This window comes from Tripterygium wilfordii, chromosome 12 (genome assembly GCF_013401445.1).
Source record: "Tripterygium wilfordii isolate XIE 37 chromosome 12, ASM1340144v1, whole genome shotgun sequence".
NCBI classification, from domain to species: Eukaryota; Viridiplantae; Streptophyta; class Magnoliopsida; order Celastrales; family Celastraceae; genus Tripterygium; species Tripterygium wilfordii.
Window position 1 is genome coordinate 667458 of NC_052243.1, and position 20334 is coordinate 687791.

The following is a 20334-nucleotide window of genomic DNA, read 5'->3' on the forward strand; positions in this document are numbered from 1 at the left end:
AAACACAATAGTAATAACACCAAACCATATTTTTTGGTCTTATCTATCTAAAGCAAAAATCATGTGCTTGTATTGTATTATAATCTATAAGTTACTATGTGCCTGTATTGTATTAGGAGTTGAGATAAGGATGGATCAATAGGAAAGGGGGGAAAGTACAAGTTACAAATATCCAATGTCAATCAAAGAGAATTTTGCTTGCCATATGTATAAGAATTCACCCAATAATACATATTTACTTCAATGGCAATCAAATTACTCCTAAATCTCCTCACATATGGTAGTGTATTGATAAGATGAATATATAGAAAGACAAATCCCATTAGGAATCATGAATTACAGGTGGATCATCAATTTAAAAATGAGATATTGACTTCTCAATAAGATTAATTATTTCAATTTAACAAGACTCATGATATGTGTAATACTTATTATTTTGCTGTCAATATTTAATCTTAAAATATGTTTAGAGATCATTTGTAAATGATCTAAGTCCAATACAAGTAATCTATAAATGAATTCAATTCCACTCCTTTCATATCTTTAGCCATTTTCACAGAGTTATGCCTAAATGCCACCAAATTACAATAGGTTTAATGAATGAAAGTATAGTCCACCAATATGTAGTTAATTTTAACATGATAAAAATTACACATTGAATTGCAATATTAGACTTTAAAGGTGTGTGTATAGGGATTTTTTGTTAGATGTGAGGATGTGAATTGTACACTGAAAAGTAACAAATGACTATGAACATAACAAGAAGTTTTTAATGTACAAAACACAACCTTATAATCATAAGACCTTTGAACAATCATCAAATCTATAAAAGTGAAACAAATTAAGATGTTATAATATGGATTATCGATTTGAAAATCAACATGTTGCACGAAAAAATTAGGCAATTCAAACATTATTTTAAGCATGATGCATTGTACATGTTAACGCATTATCGACTCGCTAATTAGGTACGTTCAACTTCATCGATGTTTAATCCAAAAGTTTTATGTCGAATTCTCATCCTATTTTTGTAATTCTTGAAGCAATGGATTCCTTTACTAATCTACTTTAAGATGATATGCAGAAATCTAAATTTCATTGAAAGCATTATCCAGAAATCCTCTTAAACCACAATAACATCCATATAAACCCTAGTTTTGACCATCATAGCTTCAAACACAAATTTCTCTCAAACTACTAATCTTCATAGCACGAGTAAATACTTGTTAGAAAGCTCATATAATTATCTACAATATGGAAAAAAACCTCATTGCATTTCATGAAGTGTAGCTAAAGTTATACCCAAAACAATCAAACCCAAAAGCACACCCTAGTTGTGCAAATTCATCCATCCTTCTCACCAATCCTCCATCTAAAGCTTACTCTGTCCAGCATTTTCCACCGTAGATAGTTGCCTCATCCAAGGGCTCATATTCAAACTCATGAAAGGGAACGATCCGCGTCTTGGGTCTTTCAACCAATCAGCGCACAGAATTGGGATACCTCTTTCACACACCCGCTATTTAAATCCCTCCATTTCTAGCCATCCTCTCACGCTACAAAATTACAAGAGCGCCATCTCAATCAGATTCGATTGGCGTTGCAATCCCAGTCTCCAATCCCTAACCCTAGTTTTCCAAAATCACAGTCCGATCTCTAGCTTCGATTATGGCCTCCGAGGAGCCTACTTTGGCCGTTGAAGTTGCTCCGGCGGAGCCAACTCCTGCTGCGGAGGAGAAGCCTGCTGCCAAGGGAAAAGCTAAGAAAGCCAAGGAGCCTAAGCCGAAGAAGCCCGCGGGTCCTAGGAAGCCGAGGAGCCCTTCCTCCCATCCTCCTTATGAAGAGGTATGTTTAATTTTATATTGAGATTTATAATTCTGCTGATTTTATCAATAATTGAAATCTCACGGTGTTCTTTTTCGTGTGTCGCAGATGATCAAGGATGCCATTCTGACTTTGAAGGAGAAGACTGGTTCTAGTCAGTATGCGATCACGAAGTTCATTGAGGAGAAGCACAAGCAGCTGTCTGCTAACTTCAAGAAGCTTTTGCTCTTCCATTTGAAGAAGCTTGTCGGTTCTGGTAAGCTTACAAAGGTCAAGGGTTCATTTAAGGTCCCATCGGTTAGGGCTTCACCGAAGCCGGCGGCTGCTGTTGCACCGGCAAAGAAGAAGCCGGCTGTGAAGCCCAAGGCCAAGCTGGCCGTCTCTGCCAGGGTCGTTAAGGCAGCTGCCAAGGCGAAGGCGCCTTTGAAGACCAAAGCTGCTGCTAAGCCTAAGGCTGCTGTAAAGCCAAAGGCGGCTGCGAAGCCCAAGGCTGTTGCGAAGCCTAAGGCTGTGGCTGCTAAGCCAAAGGCTTCCGCAGCTGCAAAACCGAAGCCCACTGCTAAGCCAAAGGCAACTGCGCCTAAGCCAAAGCCGAAGGAAAAGCCTGCCAAGGTTGCCAGGACTTCGACGAGGACCTCTCCTGGGAAGAGGGCGGCGGCTCCAAAGCCTAAGGCAATCCCGAAGAAGGCCCCTACGCCTAAAAAGGCACCTGCTAAGAGTGCAAAAGCCAAGACGGTGAAATCTCCTGCAAAGAAGGCTACAACAACTCGGCGGGGAAAGAAGTGATCGCTAATAGAGAGAGTAGTGCTCTTAGGGGTAGTCTTTGTACATTCGGCGATCTTTTGGGTGTATTTAGTTTATCTATACCCATGAAAACATGTTATCAGAACTTCCGCATCTCCAATTCTCTACAGTTATAGTATTTGGTTCATTTACCAGTCTTCTTTTTAGTTAATTCGGCCCCCTTTTCCCTATCGATATTTGAATAATATTGTAGATGTATGTTGTGCTTGAATGGATTATGAGATGAGTTGGATCATATAAGTTGCTTCAAATTCTCACCCGACATGCGCTATTTCTTGCTTAAACTCATTCTAATACATCCTAGTAGCTCTGGAAACGTCTTTTGAACAGGGTCGTTGGTTATTGAATTAGGGTTTGGTATGCTGGTGGTGCATTCTTGCCAGATTTTCATTTATTAGGGTTTCTGTGTTATGGATGGCTTGCTTAACTTGTTGATGGCTGAGAAATCTAATTCGTGGGGAAATCAATGGAGCTCTTATCAATGGTTGGAGATTGGAAAGGGAGACATTGATATTATTTTTTAGCTTCCACTTAATGAAGGTATCATGTTACATCATATACTTGTGCTTTGGTTGAAAAATAGTGTATGGATGTGTCTAGTTCATTTCATTGAAAAATAGTGTATGGTATCATATTACATCATATACTTCCTGCTCATGCATCATTGCATCCACGCATCCATTTACATGTAGAGTTAATGAGGTATCATCCTTCTTTAATTTGGGATGCATTTGGTTTGTGCAGCTACTTGTTTGTAGCATACCTATATGGCTATATAGATTTGGAGAAGTTTCAGGCAGTGATGAAATAGGTGCAAGTGTTCTTAATTATGAATCTTTCACATGGAAGGGGGCTATGGACACTGCTGTTAGTGATTTTTTAAGTTGATCAGATCAGATGTGCCCCATGATTTAGTCGTAAAGCATCTACAGCGTGACCAGTGTAAGTAGCTTTCCTTGTGATCATCCCATATGAAGCTGGCACTTGTGTTGAGTGCTTGTGATATTGCTTATTTGATATCGCTCTATCCAACATGCATTGATTTGGGAACGGGCATTTTTTAGGACATTGTTTCGCCTATACATGACGCTCATCGGTTCTCATCGAACAATAAAGCATTCAATGCACATATAATTGCATATTGTTGCTTGCATGCAATCGTGTCTATTTCAGGAAGTAGTTTGAGTTACTATCATTGCGAAAACTTCTAGCTAATCTTTTTCTTTTGTAATGTGTTGTACATAGAATGAAGAAGAAGAACAATAAGGCACCATCTAATGTGAAGGAATTACAAGAATAAGAGGTTGAACCAAAAGGAATGACCACAGAGGATGATGGTGATTTTGTGATGATGCATGAAGATCGGATGCTGATACTCTTATCCTCCACAGCGTTGTTTGATTTGGTATGGCAAATAAATCTCCTGTAGAGCATATGCTATTATGTAGAGTAATGGTTTGTGTGCTTTTAGTGTGTTAAACCTTCAAGTACTTTGTCTAATTATATTAGTGACGTCAACAAAGCATGGACTTTTATTTCTTTTTTCCGTCATATTATTTCGTGGTTTTGAGGATGTGCATCATAAAACCTTGCGATATGTCACGGCATAGATGGGTGATTGAGGTATTTGGAGGTGCTGCCTTGATATTGTGAGTATTTTTTTGGTAAATGGTACAAATGTTGCTCTTTATTCTTTACCTTTTTTCCTAACTACTCTTCTCGTGGTTTATAAGCAAGTAATAATCCTTGAAGGAAGACTTGTGACGTGTCATTTTACGTTGGTTTGCAACTCTAATCACAATTTCGTCCTTAATACAAATTATTTAGCAACTTTCATGGTTTAAATTCCATTCCAGCCCATAATTTGTTGCATGGCAGGGATGTAGGGTGTTTCGATACTTGCTTTTTACTATTTTACAGTTTACTGTTTGATTATCATGTGCCGGATAACAAGGAAAGTTCTCACAGAGTGCTTTGGATTCGGAAAAGTAGCTGTAGATGCGAAGTGCAGAGGTGCGTTTTAATTGTCTTGTGATTAGTAATCAGTTATTAAGCCAATAACAGTACTTTTACGCAGCGGCATGGAAGTTGCCATTTACCTAACAGATTTTAAAGAAATAGAATGATTATAAATTGGGCTTAGTTAAGCCGAGAATATTATTATAGATGAGTGGCCAAAGTGGAAAAAATAAGACGAGACACGTGAAGGGAAGAATGTGATTGTTGATACTGATGACAAATTTCCCTCACACCTGGATCCCGTGTTACCCTGCTTCCCTCTTTCCTCCCACATTTAATGATCCATACTTCTTGTTTTAATTATCTATCTTTTGGAGGGTTTAATTTTTAGGTTGCAAACGAATTTTTTTTTTAATATGGGGAATAGGAAGTTATGGTAATCCTCTTCTCGTGATGAAAGGGAAACAGGTGAGTCCTAGGATCTCGATGTGCAAACTTATATGTTATCAGTGGATTTTGTTGCATATTTTGTTGTTGATTTTGTTGAGTCTATATGTTATTGGTTCTTTACTAAAGTATTACTAGGAAATCGTTATGGAGGATTACTATAGAGAGTGTGAGCCTGTGGAGATAAACCATTGTTGCAAATTAGGGAGTAGAGAATGTTGGATGGGTAACAGGGTTAAAAAGAACCTTATGTTGTGGGGATGTGGTGGAATAGACAATTATGTGGAGAGTGGCAATCATTTGTTTCTCACGTAAAGTGGATTGCTGAAAGTTGTGATTTTGTGGAGCCATTTACAAGGTTAAGCTGAAAGGAAATTTTGATGGTTCCTTGAGGTGGAAGGACTGTCTACAAAATTAGATGTCAACATGCTAGCCTTCTTCAAGTTGAGGGTGCTAATAGAAAGTACTTCTCTTGAGGCTAATAGAGGGATGAATTCACTAAAAGAAAGTTAGGACTTGATGAAATATGCACGAATGCTGCTATTTAGGTCACCATATTCGGCTTCGTGGATGGATTTTTGGCACTTATATGTTCAGCTGTAGTTTCCTCTGGTTGTTAGTTTACATACAAGATATTTAACCAAACTTGTACTCGATATTCGGTTACGTATTTTGTGTTCATGATTGCTATTTACATTACCTTGGTTTTCTTTTAATGGCATTCGTCTCTCATTTATCGTTGATACTTCCTTCTATTTTCCTTTTCTGATTGATTTATCATATCTACCTTTTTTACTTTTCAGCTTATGATTGCCCCTGAAATTTTGAACTGAGATTTCATCAATGTCACTGATTAAGGCAGGTAAGTATTTTGGCTGCAGTTTTTTATTTTTGTATCCAAAAGAACATGAAAACATGTTTGTTGTTTTTTGCATTCTGGGAAACTGGAAAGTTTTGGAATAACCCAAACAAAAGTATCATCTTTAAAATTGTCCAATATACCATGATGACAGCAGGAAACGCTACAATTACCCTTCACTCATTTGTCATTGAACTTGGGGGTTAGATATTTTCTCATTTTTCTCTTGGATTCACCCTGCTACAACATTTCTGCCGTATCTGGCATCTGGTTTGGGACCTATTTTGTCAACAAAGAACTGCTTGTGAACTTTGACAAATCATTGTCTGCATGTCCAAATTCTGTTAATTAGAAGCATTATGCTGCTGGCATTTCACCAGAATCATATGCAATAGGCTTATAATGGTTTGAGAAATCACCTGTCCGAATGTCTTATCGAAAACTGTTGCAAAATTTGCTTTACATCAGTAACTCTTGTATCTACATGGAAATTTCTAACTATTGTGTCTCTTGTACCTGGTTACCAGTGGAGGTGGAGTTTTGAATTTTGATATCGATAGAATAAAAAAGAGAAGCTCTTCGTACTGCCTTCGAGAATTACAGGTTTTGTTCTGAATTCTTTGCTGAATTTTCTCTTTTCTGGTATTTCTTACTTTAAAAATATCTGTATCTAAAAAAGTACTAATATTTGATTTAGAGTTTATAAAGAAATTTTTTCTCACTTTTATAGGACTTCTTGGGTGTGTATGTGCTGAATTTTGAGTAAATAAGAGTAGCAAACTTTATGTAAAGTATTACCAAACCAGGAAGCAGGAGTTGTTCTTCCCATCTTTGCATTCTCACTGTAATTTGAATCTTGAATCTGTTAACATATCTGTATCTCTACTGGGTAGCCTTGTTCGTTTTATTTTTTTTTCTGTATACATGGTTTTTCAGATGTGGACGTCCACACAGCTACATGGATTAGAAACAGTGATTGCACAACTTTGGGTAGAATTTGGCAGCATAAAGGGAGTGGATAAAATCTTCAAAACAATCCGAGCCTAACTTATTTACCTAACTACCTCTATGCCTCCACCACTTCCCATTCTCTGTCCATTAAAATTGGGGTTCCAGTGACTTCCAAGCTTTTTATCATGAATTATGATTTAACGTTGTACTGTTGATGTCTAAAAATAGTATCTAATTATCAGATACCTGATCTCCATGAGACCAGGACCCACTGTTTGCAGATTCTTAGGAATTTGTCCACCAACCTTTGCCCAAATTTTATGTCTTGGAGTGCTGCCTAAACTTGGTTCATAGCTCCTCCTTACCACAGGAAGCTTTTCTTCCTGCATATGTGGCTTGTTGTCCTTTGTGATTTATTGGATGGATCCCCAAAGATAATCTCCTTGATTGCCAATCTCTTGAGAGATCATCCATATCTTTTTCTTGAATGTACTTTCAATTAGACCTTAATGATTGGGGTGATCACAATTTAGTAATCATTCATGCATATCATTTAATTCTAACCTAGAACTGTATGTTGTATTATCTAAACCATTTTTGTGGCTCTAACTTTAATGTCTTGTGAAATTGTGATTTTGATGCCCAATGGAATTTGACTTTTGAATAACTTTTGAGTTTCCTTGTAATTTTCCTGGTAAATCTAAGTTAAAAGTCAAAAAGTGATGTAAGGTAGGCTTTTTGACTTGTCTGGCAGCTTACGTAACTGTGTAAATTGTGTGTGAATTAGATAAACTCCGCTATGTTCATTCTGTTTCTGTCTCTAGTTTCCATTTATGCCTTCATTGGGTTACATGTTCATTTCCTTATGCTCGCTGTTCGATGTGGTTTTCGAATATAATGTACTCAATTTATTTATTTATTCTCTGATTCTCGTTCTTGCAGGAAATATGGTAGGTTCTACGTTATTAATCCACGGAAGCGGATCTGGAACCAAATCTACTTTATGTTGATATGTAAATTAGCAGAGCTGTATGATTCATCAAGGTTTACAGAGTTTAGTCATGTTTAAGAAACCACACTTACGAGACTTTTTACCTTGGTCCAAATCCGGCAAGTCTTAATGAATTACATTATCAGAGTTATTGGGTTGAGTCTCTTGAAGGTAACAGTAGTTTTACATACAGAGATGTTGGAACATGAAACTGCTGGAGCTGGTTGTAGCTGGATACAAAGCATACATGTAAATGTATATATATTGGAGAGGGAGAGAGTACAGTGAAGCTCAAACTGAATATTATTTTGTACAGAAGGGTATCTACAAAATACCATACAAGGCAGTAACAGGCTGAGACATCCAGGAAATTACATACTGTCTTTGCTAAAATCAGCCATGTGCACTGTCCTTGGTGTAAAGCTAATTAAAATCTTATTTACCCATGAATTTTGATGGAGCATTGATTTTGACTCATCTGGTTTTCTACATTGTTTTAGAATCGAAGCGGACAAAATGTTATCGAACGTCTTATTGTAGGTATAGAAATAATTGAGGTTACGTGTCCAATTCATGGAAAAAAAAAGTCTCTTCACATGATAGCAAGACTGTGTACATCCTACCCGTTCCAGATCCCGTCCTCACAGTGAACTAGGCCTAGGGTAAGCAAAATGGATGGATGCATGAAAAAAGTAGTGACTAACATGGGAAACACAAGCTATAAAAAAAAAAGAAGAAAGTTGATGTTGGTTGATTCTCCTCCTCTTCTTTCTTTTCTCAATCCTTCCATTCCAATCTCTCTAGTCATGTCAAATCCCCCATAAAGTACATAAATTCCAATATTCTTAGGTCTTCCTCTCAATATCCTCTGTTTAGGCTTATGCATACCCTATCTACATAATTACACACACATACACGTATACATATATGATCAACCTACTGTCCTAGATCTGACCCACCTGAAATTATGAACTTCACATGTAAAAATCTGATCACACATGGTGGTCTTTAGTGTTTTTGTTGTTTTTCTTTCTTGTAGAGAGGAGATGACCCACCAAGATTTAATTTCAGATGACCCACCTTGTGTAAAAACTGGTAGAAATAGTTTCATTTCCATCCAGAAAAGGGCGAGATGTTATCATGACTTTTGAAAATAAAAAGCAAACATTAAAGCTCACTTTTTTAATGCTCTTTCTCCATTGCTTACACACAAAAGATAAACACACAGTCCAAAACTTAATATATTCTTTCTGACTTTCTGGAAAGTAATACATATACATATATACATGCATGTGTGTGTGTGTGTGTGAGATATCTACATAGTAAAACCAACATTCCAAAGTTTCAAAAAGGGCAAAAAAACAAAAGAGACAAGGAAGACTTATCTATATAACTAGATCAATTTACAGTCAAATATTCCCATTAACACCCCTGTTTATGTCAGCATCTTGCGCTAAAGCCAATAAAGAGATTGAAAACTCACATGAAATGAATCTGAGATTGAATTTGTGTGTGTGTGTGTCAAAAGCAAGAAAATGAAGTTGAATTCTGTTTCAATGAAGCAAAAAAGCACTAACCATTGTTATTTGATGCTTCAGAACCACAGGGTTTGATGATTATTTGATGAGGTTGGGGGGAATGAAGCCTGGTCCGAAATCTTTCAAATTCAGATCGATATGCCTATTGCTTTCTTTTTTTGTGCTTCTGATAACATGAATGGTTTCGAACCAGACAACATTCCCCTCAACTTGTACTATTCATTGAAGATAGTGTGTGAGAGAGAGAAAACAGAGAAAGAAAGAGGGAGAGAATGAGAGATCTTGATTTGGCCATGGCCATGCAATTAACTTTATATACGTGTATATATATATAGGGGAGAGAGGGCCAGAGGGGATGAGATGAGATGAGAAGCGATTCTTTCTTTTCTTTGGGTCAGTTTCATGACATGGAGTCCACTTTCTGCACTACTCTCTCCCCCTCCCTATTTTGCTTTTCATATATAGATGTCATGGAGCTCATAAGTCATATAACTACCTTTTTATGGTCTGTTTTTCCTGGTAAAAAAATTAAAATTGGGTTTTTGTGTTGAATAGTATGTTACAGTGACTACTTTTCTCCTTCAAAAGCAATTAAAAGTAGTGTAAATGGCTGACCCACATGTTACAACAGCCATAGAATGGTCAACCCAAATAGTTTTCTCTTTTTATCCATTTTTACAGATGGCTTTTTACTGTGACTTTTCTTCATATGTTACTGATACTAAGTACACGTCAGTGCTCAGCTGGCTAAACATTCGTGTAAGTTATCTCTATGAGCTTTCAGTCCATTCTTATATGTCGTCAGCGTAATTCTGATTCCGATGATCCCAGGCTTACGCAAAACGATTCTAACGATGCAAGGTTTACACAAAAAGTTATATGAATCATAGAATAAAGCTGATACCAAGTATTTAGGCCCAAATAGCTGGCTTTGTAATTTTTATGGAGCACTTCACATAGGGGGTTTTTACTGGGAAAGCAGAACAAACTAAAATGTACTGTAGCGTTGGTCAGAACTTCTTCATGCATTGAAGATATGGTGTTTTTTTTTTTTTTGCTTCTGGCAATATATCATCATCATCTTCACGATCAATGATGAGGAACAAGAAAAACAAACCCTACATGCTACAGTGTTTACTGTTTAAAGTGTACCTTTGTTTTTCTTATAACATGTCCATTACATCTTCATAGTAATACATATATGTGTCAAGTTAGCAGCATCTAAATTGCAATAATTTCCAGGAAAAACTATTTATGTTACATAGTAAACTATGTAATGTAAAGTAAGAGATCCAGCTAATAAGATTATGAACTCTGGATTATTATCACATTACAGTGATTCAACATCAACAACAGTTGATGAAACTTGTTAACCGACATCGATCTGTAATGTGTGTCCAAAACCAAGCTTGGCCCAGAAATCAAATATATTTTGTCAAGTCAAATATATACGGGCCTCTCCTCCCTTTACATTTTTTTTTTATATTATATGTTTGTTTTGCAAAGTTAGCAGAATAAGGGGTTGTTTGATAAACCATCATACATCAATCAATTCATCAAACTTTTTTTTTTGGGTAACTAACATCATACAAGTTTGTCATTTGAAAATTGTTAGATCCACACGCACACAAATTTTCAATCAAAATCTAACGCGTGGCCACGAAGGTACTATTCTCAATTGGAATTGAACTCACAACCTCTTAAATCTATATGATTTGACCCAAAGAGATTTATGAACTAGACTATAACTTTAAGTGGTTGAATTAATCAATAGGCGCGCATACAAAAAGGTATGATATTGAAGGTGTTTTACTATGTGTCTACAGCGATATGATATCACAAAAGTCAATACACCCGTTGGAATAGCATTCTTGTTTCCACATTTCAAGCATAATTGTGTGGTCCAAAGAGGAAAAGTAGTGTTGATTTGCTTTGGTTTTGATTTGAAGAAGTAGATTGTAGAAAACGCTTCTCTATAAAGGAAATTATAGTCCCTCAATGAATTGGATTAGAAAATCTTTGTTTATTTATTCACTTATTTTTTTCAGCTATTGGGCTTGCTATGTGATAATTGGGCTTTGTGGCCCAAACAATCAGCATGAAGTAGACCAAACTTAATGTAAAGCTAATAGCCCAAAATATAGACACAAGCTCGGCCCACGAAAAATCACGAGAGTATATCATGAGATATGAGTTCGAAAATCAAACCCTAATATCTTCGAGGACTGAAAGCTTCTGCTGTTCTCGTAAACTCGCTTCCTTATCCCGTCGCAGCCTCAGAACTTTGCTGGTTGCGTTTCAGTTCCGCCTCTCTTTGTGCGTAAAAGTTCGTAAGGTTCAATCTCTGTAAGTGGAACGGCAACTCAATTTCTCTTGCTTCCTTTGAGTGGAAAATTTGTTGTGTTAGTAGATGCACTCTATTCCCTATCTTCGATTTTCGTCCTTTCTTTTAGGGTTTCTCATAATTCACACGGGCGCAGGCATTTATAATACCGCAAATCCGTTAGTGGAATCTGTTTCGAGGTGATTGAGGTTTCTAGGGTTTTCTTTAGGGCTACATATGGTGATTTTGTATATTTGATTTGTGCTTAGTTTTATGTTTTATTTCTGAGAGACGAATGCCTCCTTTAAGTATATTGTTCCCGAGAATGTGAACGTTTAGTTGACAATGCGTGACAGGAAAACGGTCATCTGGAATAATATTTGTTAAAACAAAAAATTATTCACTCCGTCTTTTCTGGTAGTATATTGATAAAGGGAGATGTGATTTTTGTCAACCTTTCATGAATTGTTACATGCGTGTTTCATATATCTATGGGTGCTTGCTAAAGAAAGAATCCCCTTCCAGTATCTAGTATGGGTTTTTCTTGATTTGTGCTGGGTTCTGACTTTTGAGAATTGATTAACTCTAGCTAATTTTTGACCAGAAATACTCAGTATGGACAGGGAGGATCTGAGGAACACTGGTGATATGCCTGAGGAGTCTCATTCTTCACAAGTACAATCAATTGTGGATGGTGAGCCTCGTAATATGCACGAGGAAGATACTGGCAATGTGCATGAAGAAGATGCAGAGGAAGATCCAGAGGAAGATCCAGAGGAAGATGGTGGCGACATGCCCGAGGAAGATGGTGGCGACATGCTCGGGGAAGATGGTGGTGACATGCCCGGGGAAGATGCTGACGATGTTCCTGGGGAAGATGCCGACGACGTTGCCGGGGAAGATGATGGCAATATGCCCGAGGTTGATGCTGGCGATGTGGCCGAGGTGGATACTATTACTAACAGTGTGCTCAAGGAGGGCGCTGGTAATATATCCAAGTTGGATTATAGCAATATGCCCGAGGAGGATGTTAACCATACTCCTGATGAGCCACATCCTCCAGAAATAAAAGCATATGAGACCAATGAGGCTGGAAATATGCTTGACGACGATGGGAATATGCACGGGGATTTAATTTCGCAAGTTCCACAAGTGCCAGTATCTGAGAGTGGTTCAGGGGGAGTTGAGGTGAAGAAGTGGCCTGGATGGCCGGGAGAGAATGTTTTCAGGATGTTGGTTCCTGCACAAAAGGTTGGTGGTATTATTGGTCGTAAAGGAGAGTTGATTAAGAAAATTACGGAAGAGACAAAGGCTCGAATCAAAATTCTTGATGGTCCTCCTGGGTCTATGGAAAGAGCGGTATGTTGCATTTATAAATAAGTTAAGTGTATGCTCATTTGATGCCTAAGAAAACATGCATGTTACTTGGCCTTGTTATATATGTGTGATTCCTCATCTTTCTTGTTCAGTGAAAGGTTATGTGTTTATTGTGTTCTCACTGATAATCTTGTGGAGATTATGAGCGCAGGAAAGCAGTGGTGATCTTTTTTAGGGTTCCTAGTGGGTTTAAATTGGTTCTTATGGGTTTTGTATAGAATGTGTGAAGTTCAAAACTTGGGACTTGTTCTTGGGCTGTGAATAGTAGTCCTTGAGCAGTAAATTAAATATATTTGGATATTAGGTTTTTTTAATTTTGTTGGATTAGAAGTTTAGGGTTTGAGCCAATAAATATCTAATATATTCACCAATGAAGAGACAAACTTAAAAACCGGCTAAAACAAAATCTGAAGAATTTTGACAAGCCTTTTAGAGCAGGTAATCTGAAATTTTGATTGGCTAAAATGTTTAAAGGCATCAAATCATACCTACAGATTTCTTGTGTCACAAAATCAAAGTAATTTTTTTGCTTTGAAATTCAAAACTGTTCATTATGAAGGTGTAAAGTGGTAGGTCACTCCGATGGCTGATATTTATGATAGCCTTGGTAAATCTTAATTCTATGATAACTTTCCTCATACAAGTGCTTGAAATTTTGATGGTTGATTCGAAATTCAAAATAACTGAATCTAATATAATAACATATGATTATTGGTAGAAATAGTTATTAATAATCAATAAAGTTTTCTAGATTCTGCAGCAAATCTGGAAAGTCCCACAATTCTCTTACTCATGGAAACTTAAAGAAACCCAAGTACAATGTCCAACAACTACTTAATTTAATTTAGATTTTATTACTAAAACTTACCATTGAATCTAAGTTTCTTTGCTCTTTGACTTGACTTTTTGAGTTCTCTCTTGATCTCTGCAACAAGTTATGTACCTTTTCACAAGAGATTTCTCTGTCAATGTTTCCAATTTTAGCTGAGAAATGTGAAAGTTGTAGATTTCAGAAGTCCTTGTGTGTGTAGATAACCTCTAAGTTTTCATCTGTGGAACGAAGGGAATTTTCTTATAATGTTATTTGAACCATATAAAAAGCTCTATAATTTCACTCTTCCTCTATATTTCATCCTTCCCTCTTCATTGAGTCACCCTTGTAATTTCATTAATATTCTGCGTTCCCCCTTCCTCTTTTTCTTTTGGGTTCTGCCTAGTTTTTATCTGAAATGTCTTTGATGATGCCTGTATCAAAATTTCGGTTAACACTTCAAAGTTTCGTACCATGCTTATAATTTTCAAAGAGGACATTCTTTGTGGGATTGAAGAATATTGGGGAAAAAAATCCTTATTCTTACCTATATAATATTCTTTTAGATTTGTAGTCTGTGTAACAAACTCATTGAAGGCACCTATTTCCTCCACTATTTCTCTGGTTAAAGGAAGAATGTCTATTTTCTGAATTCTGATATTTCAATCTAATAAATATTTATCAAAAGGACCCATAAAAAAAGGAGAGGATGTGAACTGCAAGAAACAGAAATGCTCTAATTGGAAAGGTATTTTGAACGATAGAAAGTCTGAAAAAGCTTATAACAGAGATTAAGAGAAGTTTTCCGACTCAAATAAAAAATAAAAAATTAAAAAGGAAATGAAAAAAAGGTGTCTTTTATAACTGTAACCAAAATCAATATGTGCAGGTCCTTCGCATATCTAAGGCAAGAAATCATTGATCAAAGTGGCTTCAAAGTAGAAGAACCAAAGATCAAGATTGCATTGGCCAGGATTTGAGCATGACAAGTGCCGAAAAGTTCCTTTTGACTTAACATTCAGAAACACCCTGTGCAGTCGTCAGTACCAAGAAGATTTGCACTGTCTCTGGTAACGTAAGAACTTGGTGAATTAGTGTCTTGCCAGACGTCACATAAAATCGATACAAGATAGCACTTCATAGTGTCTATCTATAAGAAGCAAAATTCCTAAAAATCTGTATGATACAAAATCTCTAAAGTTAACAATTGTTCAACATATGATTGGTAATAACAGCCAATAGCTTAATCAATGTTAGTGTAGCTTTAAAACTCAGATAAAATTTAGTATGCCTTTGCTGAGAGTTTATGATGTTGCATAAATAAGTTCGAATAGAAGTAAAGGGGGAACAAAGAAAACATGTTACAGAAATATGCTGTCTAAATGATGGTTACTTCAGATGACTTAAAAAGCTAACTAAATATCATGTGAGATTAAGTTTAATTTGTTTGGTTTGTGTGCTGTAAAAAGTTCTGCCTTGCAATCTTTGCATCTGAAAGTGAGATGGTGATGGTTTCCTTGTTGCTAACATGATTTTTTATTGTTTCAATTTATAAGGTCATGGTCTCTGCGAAAGAAGAGCCAGAAACCTCCATTCCTCCTGCTTTGGAAGGTTTGCTGAGAGTTCATAAACGGCTTGTTGACGGAGACAGTGACTCTACAGATGCATCAGGTGCTGGAGGTACAGTTATTACAAGGCTGCTAACAGCAGATACTCAAGCGGGAAGTGTTATTGGGAAGCAGGGCTCCACAATAAAATCTATTCAAGATGCTTCTGGTTGTACCATTCGAGTCCTTGGAGCAGGTCTTCCTTCTAACTTTTGGAATATTGCAAGGGAAAGCATTTTTGTTCCTGTAGTGCATTATCATTATTAAACTCCCCTCCCCCTCCTTTTGCGTAAAAAATGGAATAGTTTCTGACTTTCTGGTAACTCACACCCAAACACTTAACACTCAACTGTATTTTTCTTTTGGTGCATACCATTTAAATGTTAATCACTTTGTAACATGAATTATGTAAAATGGTTAACTTAATTTATTTCCAGAATTTCGCGTAGAACAATATTTGAAGTAAATGTTTGTTCCTTAGCATTAATGCCTGTCAAATGGTTTGCTACAGAACACTTGCCAGCTTGTGCTCTGAAGGATGATAGCATCATTGAGATACAAGGTGATCCTCCTGGTGTGCACAAAGCTGTTGAACTGATTGCCAGTCATCTTCGAAAGTTCTTGGTTGACCGCAGTATTGTTGGAGTATTTGAAAACTTAGTAAGTTTCTCTTGTAACCATTTTCTTGGTGTTGTGTGTTTGCAAATCATGTGGAAAAATCCCAAGCAATTTGCTTCCTTCATCTTCAATTTGAAAGTATTTGAGAGGTTGGGGTACCTGTGGGTTGATTTGCTTGGTCTTGTGCAAATAATTATTTAGCTAGTCAATGTGTGGCCTAGTGGTAGAGTTGTCGGGGTGCAACCTAGAGGTCACTAGATCAATTCCTAGAAACAGCCCCTCCACATATTATGTTAGGGGTAAGGTCTGCTTGCATCTTACTTGTCCGCGACCCCGGCCCCTGAGGTAGCCTTGTGCATAGATGTTGTTTACCTTTTTATTCGCCGCTCGTCAGCATGGTTGGGTGGTTGAACATCTGTGGATTTTGTTGGTTTAGTAGTTAATCCTGAAAACATGCATATTGGAATTGGAAGTTCTAAATTTACTGCATAGTTTATGGTGGCTTCTTCAACCCAAACCCCTCATTGCTTCATTAGTCTAAGGGCCATTATTTCTGCTTTGATCTGTTGCTTGCCCATCGACTTTAACTTGTTGACCGTCGGATTGAAGATGAACAAACACAAATGAACTGGAGGCTTTATGCATAATTTTGACTTTACCTCATGGAACAGATCCATTTAGGCCATTGATTTACGCCTTTTTCTCTACTTTAACTTTCTAATTGTAAGGCTAATATCATCGAAATTTTTACTTGGTGAATTGATTTGAGATGGCTAATAGTGATTAAATATTCTATCATTGCTATGTATAATTTCACGTGTATGTTTTTTTGTTGTATTAACTTGCATCACTTTGCCACAACAGATGCAAATGCCAAAGGCTCAAGCAAACCACAATGCACCCCCACAACAATCCTGGGGAGCTCCTCAAGGTTTTCCCACGAGTGGTTTCGACGCACCTGGTCCAGGCTTTAGGTCTAATCCTCAACCTCCTCGTCAATTTGATAATTATTATCCACCTCCTGAAGTGTTTCCATCAGAGAAGCAGCCTCATCAGGGTGTCCCTTTTTATGGAAGAGATACTTCTTTAGGAGGTCATCAATTGAATGCACAGTCACAACAGTCTGGGGTCACGAAGGTTTACTCTCTTGCTTTCTTCATGATTTAGTTTGGCGCTTGTAATATAGAATGAGCTGGTAACTGGTAATGCATTTTTCAAAAAAGAATATTATTCTCCAATGAAAAGGCAGAAAAGGTTACAAACCCAAATAATGTTATCCTGGTAAAAGTATTGGGACTAGAGATTTGATTTTGTGATGTGGTGTCTTTGATTTAAAATTTGTGTTACCTTTTCTGCACATTCCATTTATAGATGTTTCTTTTATTAAGTTCCTGTTCATCTCACGGTCCTAGGAGTGAGCAATGCAATTAAGCTTCAACACTATGCATCTGAATCTATGTGTGCAGAAGTATAGCAATTTTTTAAAAGTAAAACTTAGATGACTTTTAAGATTTCACTTTTGGAGGGTTCTCTCTTTCTGATTGTTGTTTCCAACAATTTTCCTTTTTTTGAACTAAAATAGTAATTTGGTAATCACAATGATTGCAGTTGTGGACCTGTGGTTAGTAGTTCTGTAATTTGATCATTGAAATTGTGTCATTAATGTTATGTACTACGTGTAATGAGAAAAGACTAAAGAGTGGATTTCTCTTGATTTATGCTTTCTAATGTGAATTATTTATAAATATTTTGATTGTTATTGTTGTTCTGTTTCTATTTTGGTGTGCAGGTCACACACCAAATGCAAATTCCTCTATCATATGCGGATTCTGTGATAGGGACGTCTGGTGCAAATATTAGTTACATACGTCGCACCAGTGGAGCAGCTATTGCAATACAGGAAACAAGGGGTGTGCCTGGGGAGATGACTGTTGAAATCAGTGGATATGCTTCACAGATACAAACAGCACAGCAGTTAATACAGGTTACATCTCAAACTGGCAATTTCCAAAGCTGCTAATAATTGGATGTTTTCTTCTGTTAATCACAAGTTCCATGTTTCTTACTTTTGCTTATTACTCCCTTTTAACATATTTTGATCTGTGAATACATCTGATATTTACTATGATCCAAGTCTCCTAGTCAGTTCAGTAGGGTTTTTAGACGAGATCATTGTTGGAGTTTGAGATTGTTTTGAATTGCTTGCTTGAATTGTCCACAAATTTTTTGATGCAGAACTTCATTGCGGAGGCTGCAAGCTCTGGACAGAACCCTGCAGGTGGATCAATCAGCCAAGGCTATAATACTTATCCTGGTCATGGTGCTGTATATGCATCTCCACCACCTGATGCTGCTGGACATGCTGCTTATGCGCCCAGTGGAGATTATGGTTCAGTCTATGGCAACAGCTATGGTTACTGAAAAGAATTTTAGTGAGAGTTGGTTTGTCTTGGTAAAACGTATTTTCATTATGTATTATTCACCTGTGATAATTCCAGATGGCTTTAAGCGTGAAATTATGTTTTATTTCTCTCGTCTTCATGGTGTTCTAAATGAATTTGGTATTGTTGCCTTTATCCTATATTTATATAGATAATGAGATATTCTTATGATGTGAGTCATGGTATTTATTATAAGAGACTTAATTTTTTATGTAATGTCGAAGGGTATGAAGAGATAGTATTAAGTGTATAACCATATCATCAATTTTTCGTATGATATGCATTTTACAAATGATTTGTGCCAATATTTGCCTTGACAATCTGTAGTGATGCTTGTGTAAAGTGTAAATTGTATGATCAAAATCAATTTGGATGATATAAATTTAGACCAATGATTTCTATTGAAATGGTAGGTAAATTGATTAGAGAATGGTCCAATGGGTTTATTTGTGCACACCCGATCGATGCATAAACAAGGGAAACAAAAGAGAAGGGATTAATCAAATATAATGCTCAATCAAATTCAAAACCAAGATTTAACCGTAAGTGGTTGGCCGAATAGGGGATCACTGATAAACCATGAGTTCTAGATTTTAACCTCTCACCAATATTTTGGGGCCATATCCTGATCCCGTGTAGAGAACTTTTGAGGTGCAGTGTAGAGGTTTTACTATATAAAAATCAAGAGTTGAGTGTATATATATATATATATATTTGAATGGAGAGAGAATGAGAGATGTTTGAATCTCTATGTAATTAAGAATTATTTAAAGGAATTCTTATAAAAAAAAAGAATTATAAAATGTACAAAAATAAATAATGAGGAAACATCTCCTATGTAAAGGAAAAAATCCCACAATTTCTGGTTGTGATTGATAATTTTGTAAAACTGATGCATGATTTTCTCTTTATTACCATATTTTCTCTTGTCTTCAGTCCTATAAATTCCGCCTCATAAACCCAAAACCTTCCCACTTCAACACACGCATCTTCATCAGGTTAAGAGTTTAGAGATGGCTAGGTTTTCTTGCAATGTTTTCTTTCTTCTTCTTCTTGTTTGCTCAGGTTTGTTTATACTTTTGTTCTTTTCTTACATATTTTGGTTGATATTCTATGGATCAAGAATCCAATGCATGCTGATAATCTACAATAACTCCTTTTTTGTTATTTTTTTTTTCCAGTGACATTGATGGTGGTGCCTGAATCATATGCACAGGAGCTGTGCCGTGAAAATGTTCCTGGAGATGGAACTTGTGATGCTACAGTATGTCACAATAAGTGCCTCACTGTGAACCCAAAAGCTGCTGGGAATTGCCTTGATGCCCTTACACGAAGATTTTGCCTTTGTACTTGGGCATGCTAGCTTCAACTTATCTTTTGTTCTACTTATCTTTTGTTCTATTGAAGTTTCTTATTGACACTATTTACTAAAAAAACCTATTGAAATAAATACACGTTTAACTACCTTTACTATTGTTCTATGGTTTTGCATCTGATCTGTCCCAAAATCCTTCTGTTGCAGTATAACATGGTAATCTATCATCTTCATGTGATCATGTGTAACCTGTTATGAAACAACAATCATTGTAAGATATTATCCGCCTTTCTAAGCCCAAGTCCAAGACCAAACCAGCTCAGGATTTACATTAAAACGCGTCTTACTAAGTCAAGGAAACCTTTAGGCTTATAACATGTCCAAACATAACCCTGGTGTATTCAAACATGTAAAAGAAGCAGTTTTAGTTCTATGTAAGATCACACAACTTTGTTCCAGAAACAAAAAT

The 20334-nt window shown here is 36.6% G+C and overlaps 3 protein-coding genes and 1 long non-coding RNA gene across 5 annotated transcripts; all 4 read left to right on the top strand.

Moving 5' to 3' along the window:
• The first annotated feature begins 1546 nt into the window (after positions 1–1546).
• On the top strand, positions 1547–2879 carry LOC120011270 (histone H1-like). Its single transcript, XM_038862348.1, has 2 exons — positions 1547–1845; positions 1933–2879. Exons 1-2 carry the CDS (start codon positions 1669–1671, stop codon positions 2608–2610), a joined length of 855 nt encoding a protein of 284 aa, XP_038718276.1. The 5' UTR covers positions 1547–1668; the 3' UTR covers positions 2611–2879.
• A 2168-nt stretch (positions 2880–5047) lies between these two features.
• LOC120011272 lies at positions 5048–8298 on the top strand. The gene is made up of 3 exons (XR_005470999.1): positions 5048–5896; positions 6421–6496; positions 7787–8298. It is a non-coding gene; the product is annotated as an uncharacterized LOC120011272 (long non-coding RNA).
• Positions 8299–11540: 3242 nt separating this feature from the next.
• Positions 11541–18766, top strand: LOC120011026 (flowering locus K homology domain-like). 2 transcript variants are annotated; one of them, XM_038862035.1, is made up of 7 exons: positions 11541–11719; positions 12311–13055; positions 15441–15687; positions 16003–16151; positions 16974–17246; positions 17899–18093; positions 18345–18766. In XM_038862035.1, exons 1-7 carry the CDS (start codon positions 11556–11558, stop codon positions 18528–18530), a joined length of 1959 nt encoding a protein of 652 aa, XP_038717963.1. In that variant the 5' UTR covers positions 11541–11555; the 3' UTR covers positions 18531–18766. The 2 variants fall into 2 exon arrangements, with proteins under 2 accessions (XP_038717963.1, XP_038717964.1); XM_038862036.1 differs by having other exon boundaries at positions 11583–11719; positions 12301–13055.
• Positions 18767–18874: 108 nt separating this feature from the next.
• LOC120011027 (putative defensin-like protein 119) lies at positions 18875–20008 on the top strand. The gene is made up of 2 exons (XM_038862037.1): positions 18875–19615; positions 19732–20008. The coding sequence occupies exons 1-2, from the start codon at positions 19564–19566 to the stop codon at positions 19911–19913; spliced, it is 234 nt and encodes a 77-aa protein (XP_038717965.1). The 5' UTR covers positions 18875–19563; the 3' UTR covers positions 19914–20008.
• The last annotated feature ends 326 nt before the right edge of the window (positions 20009–20334 follow it).

Coding starts and splice junctions, on each gene's coding strand:
- LOC120011027 (XM_038862037.1), top strand. CDS start 19,564: ATGGCTAGGTTTTCTTGCAATGTTTTCTTTCTTCTTCTTCTTGTTTGC. Junction 19,616..19,731: donor TCTTCTTCTTGTTTGCTCAG/GTTTGTTTATAC, acceptor TTTTTTTTCCAG/TGACATTGATGGTGGTGCCT.
- LOC120011026 (XM_038862035.1), top strand. CDS start 11,556: ATGAGATATGAGTTCGAAAATCAAACCCTAATATCTTCGAGGACTGAA. Junction 11,720..12,310: donor GTTCGTAAGGTTCAATCTCT/GTAAGTGGAACG, acceptor AGAAATACTCAG/TATGGACAGGGAGGATCTGA. Junction 18,094..18,344: donor CAGCACAGCAGTTAATACAG/GTTACATCTCAA, acceptor TTTTTGATGCAG/AACTTCATTGCGGAGGCTGC.
- LOC120011270 (XM_038862348.1), top strand. CDS start 1,669: ATGGCCTCCGAGGAGCCTACTTTGGCCGTTGAAGTTGCTCCGGCGGAG. Junction 1,846..1,932: donor CCCATCCTCCTTATGAAGAG/GTATGTTTAATT, acceptor CGTGTGTCGCAG/ATGATCAAGGATGCCATTCT.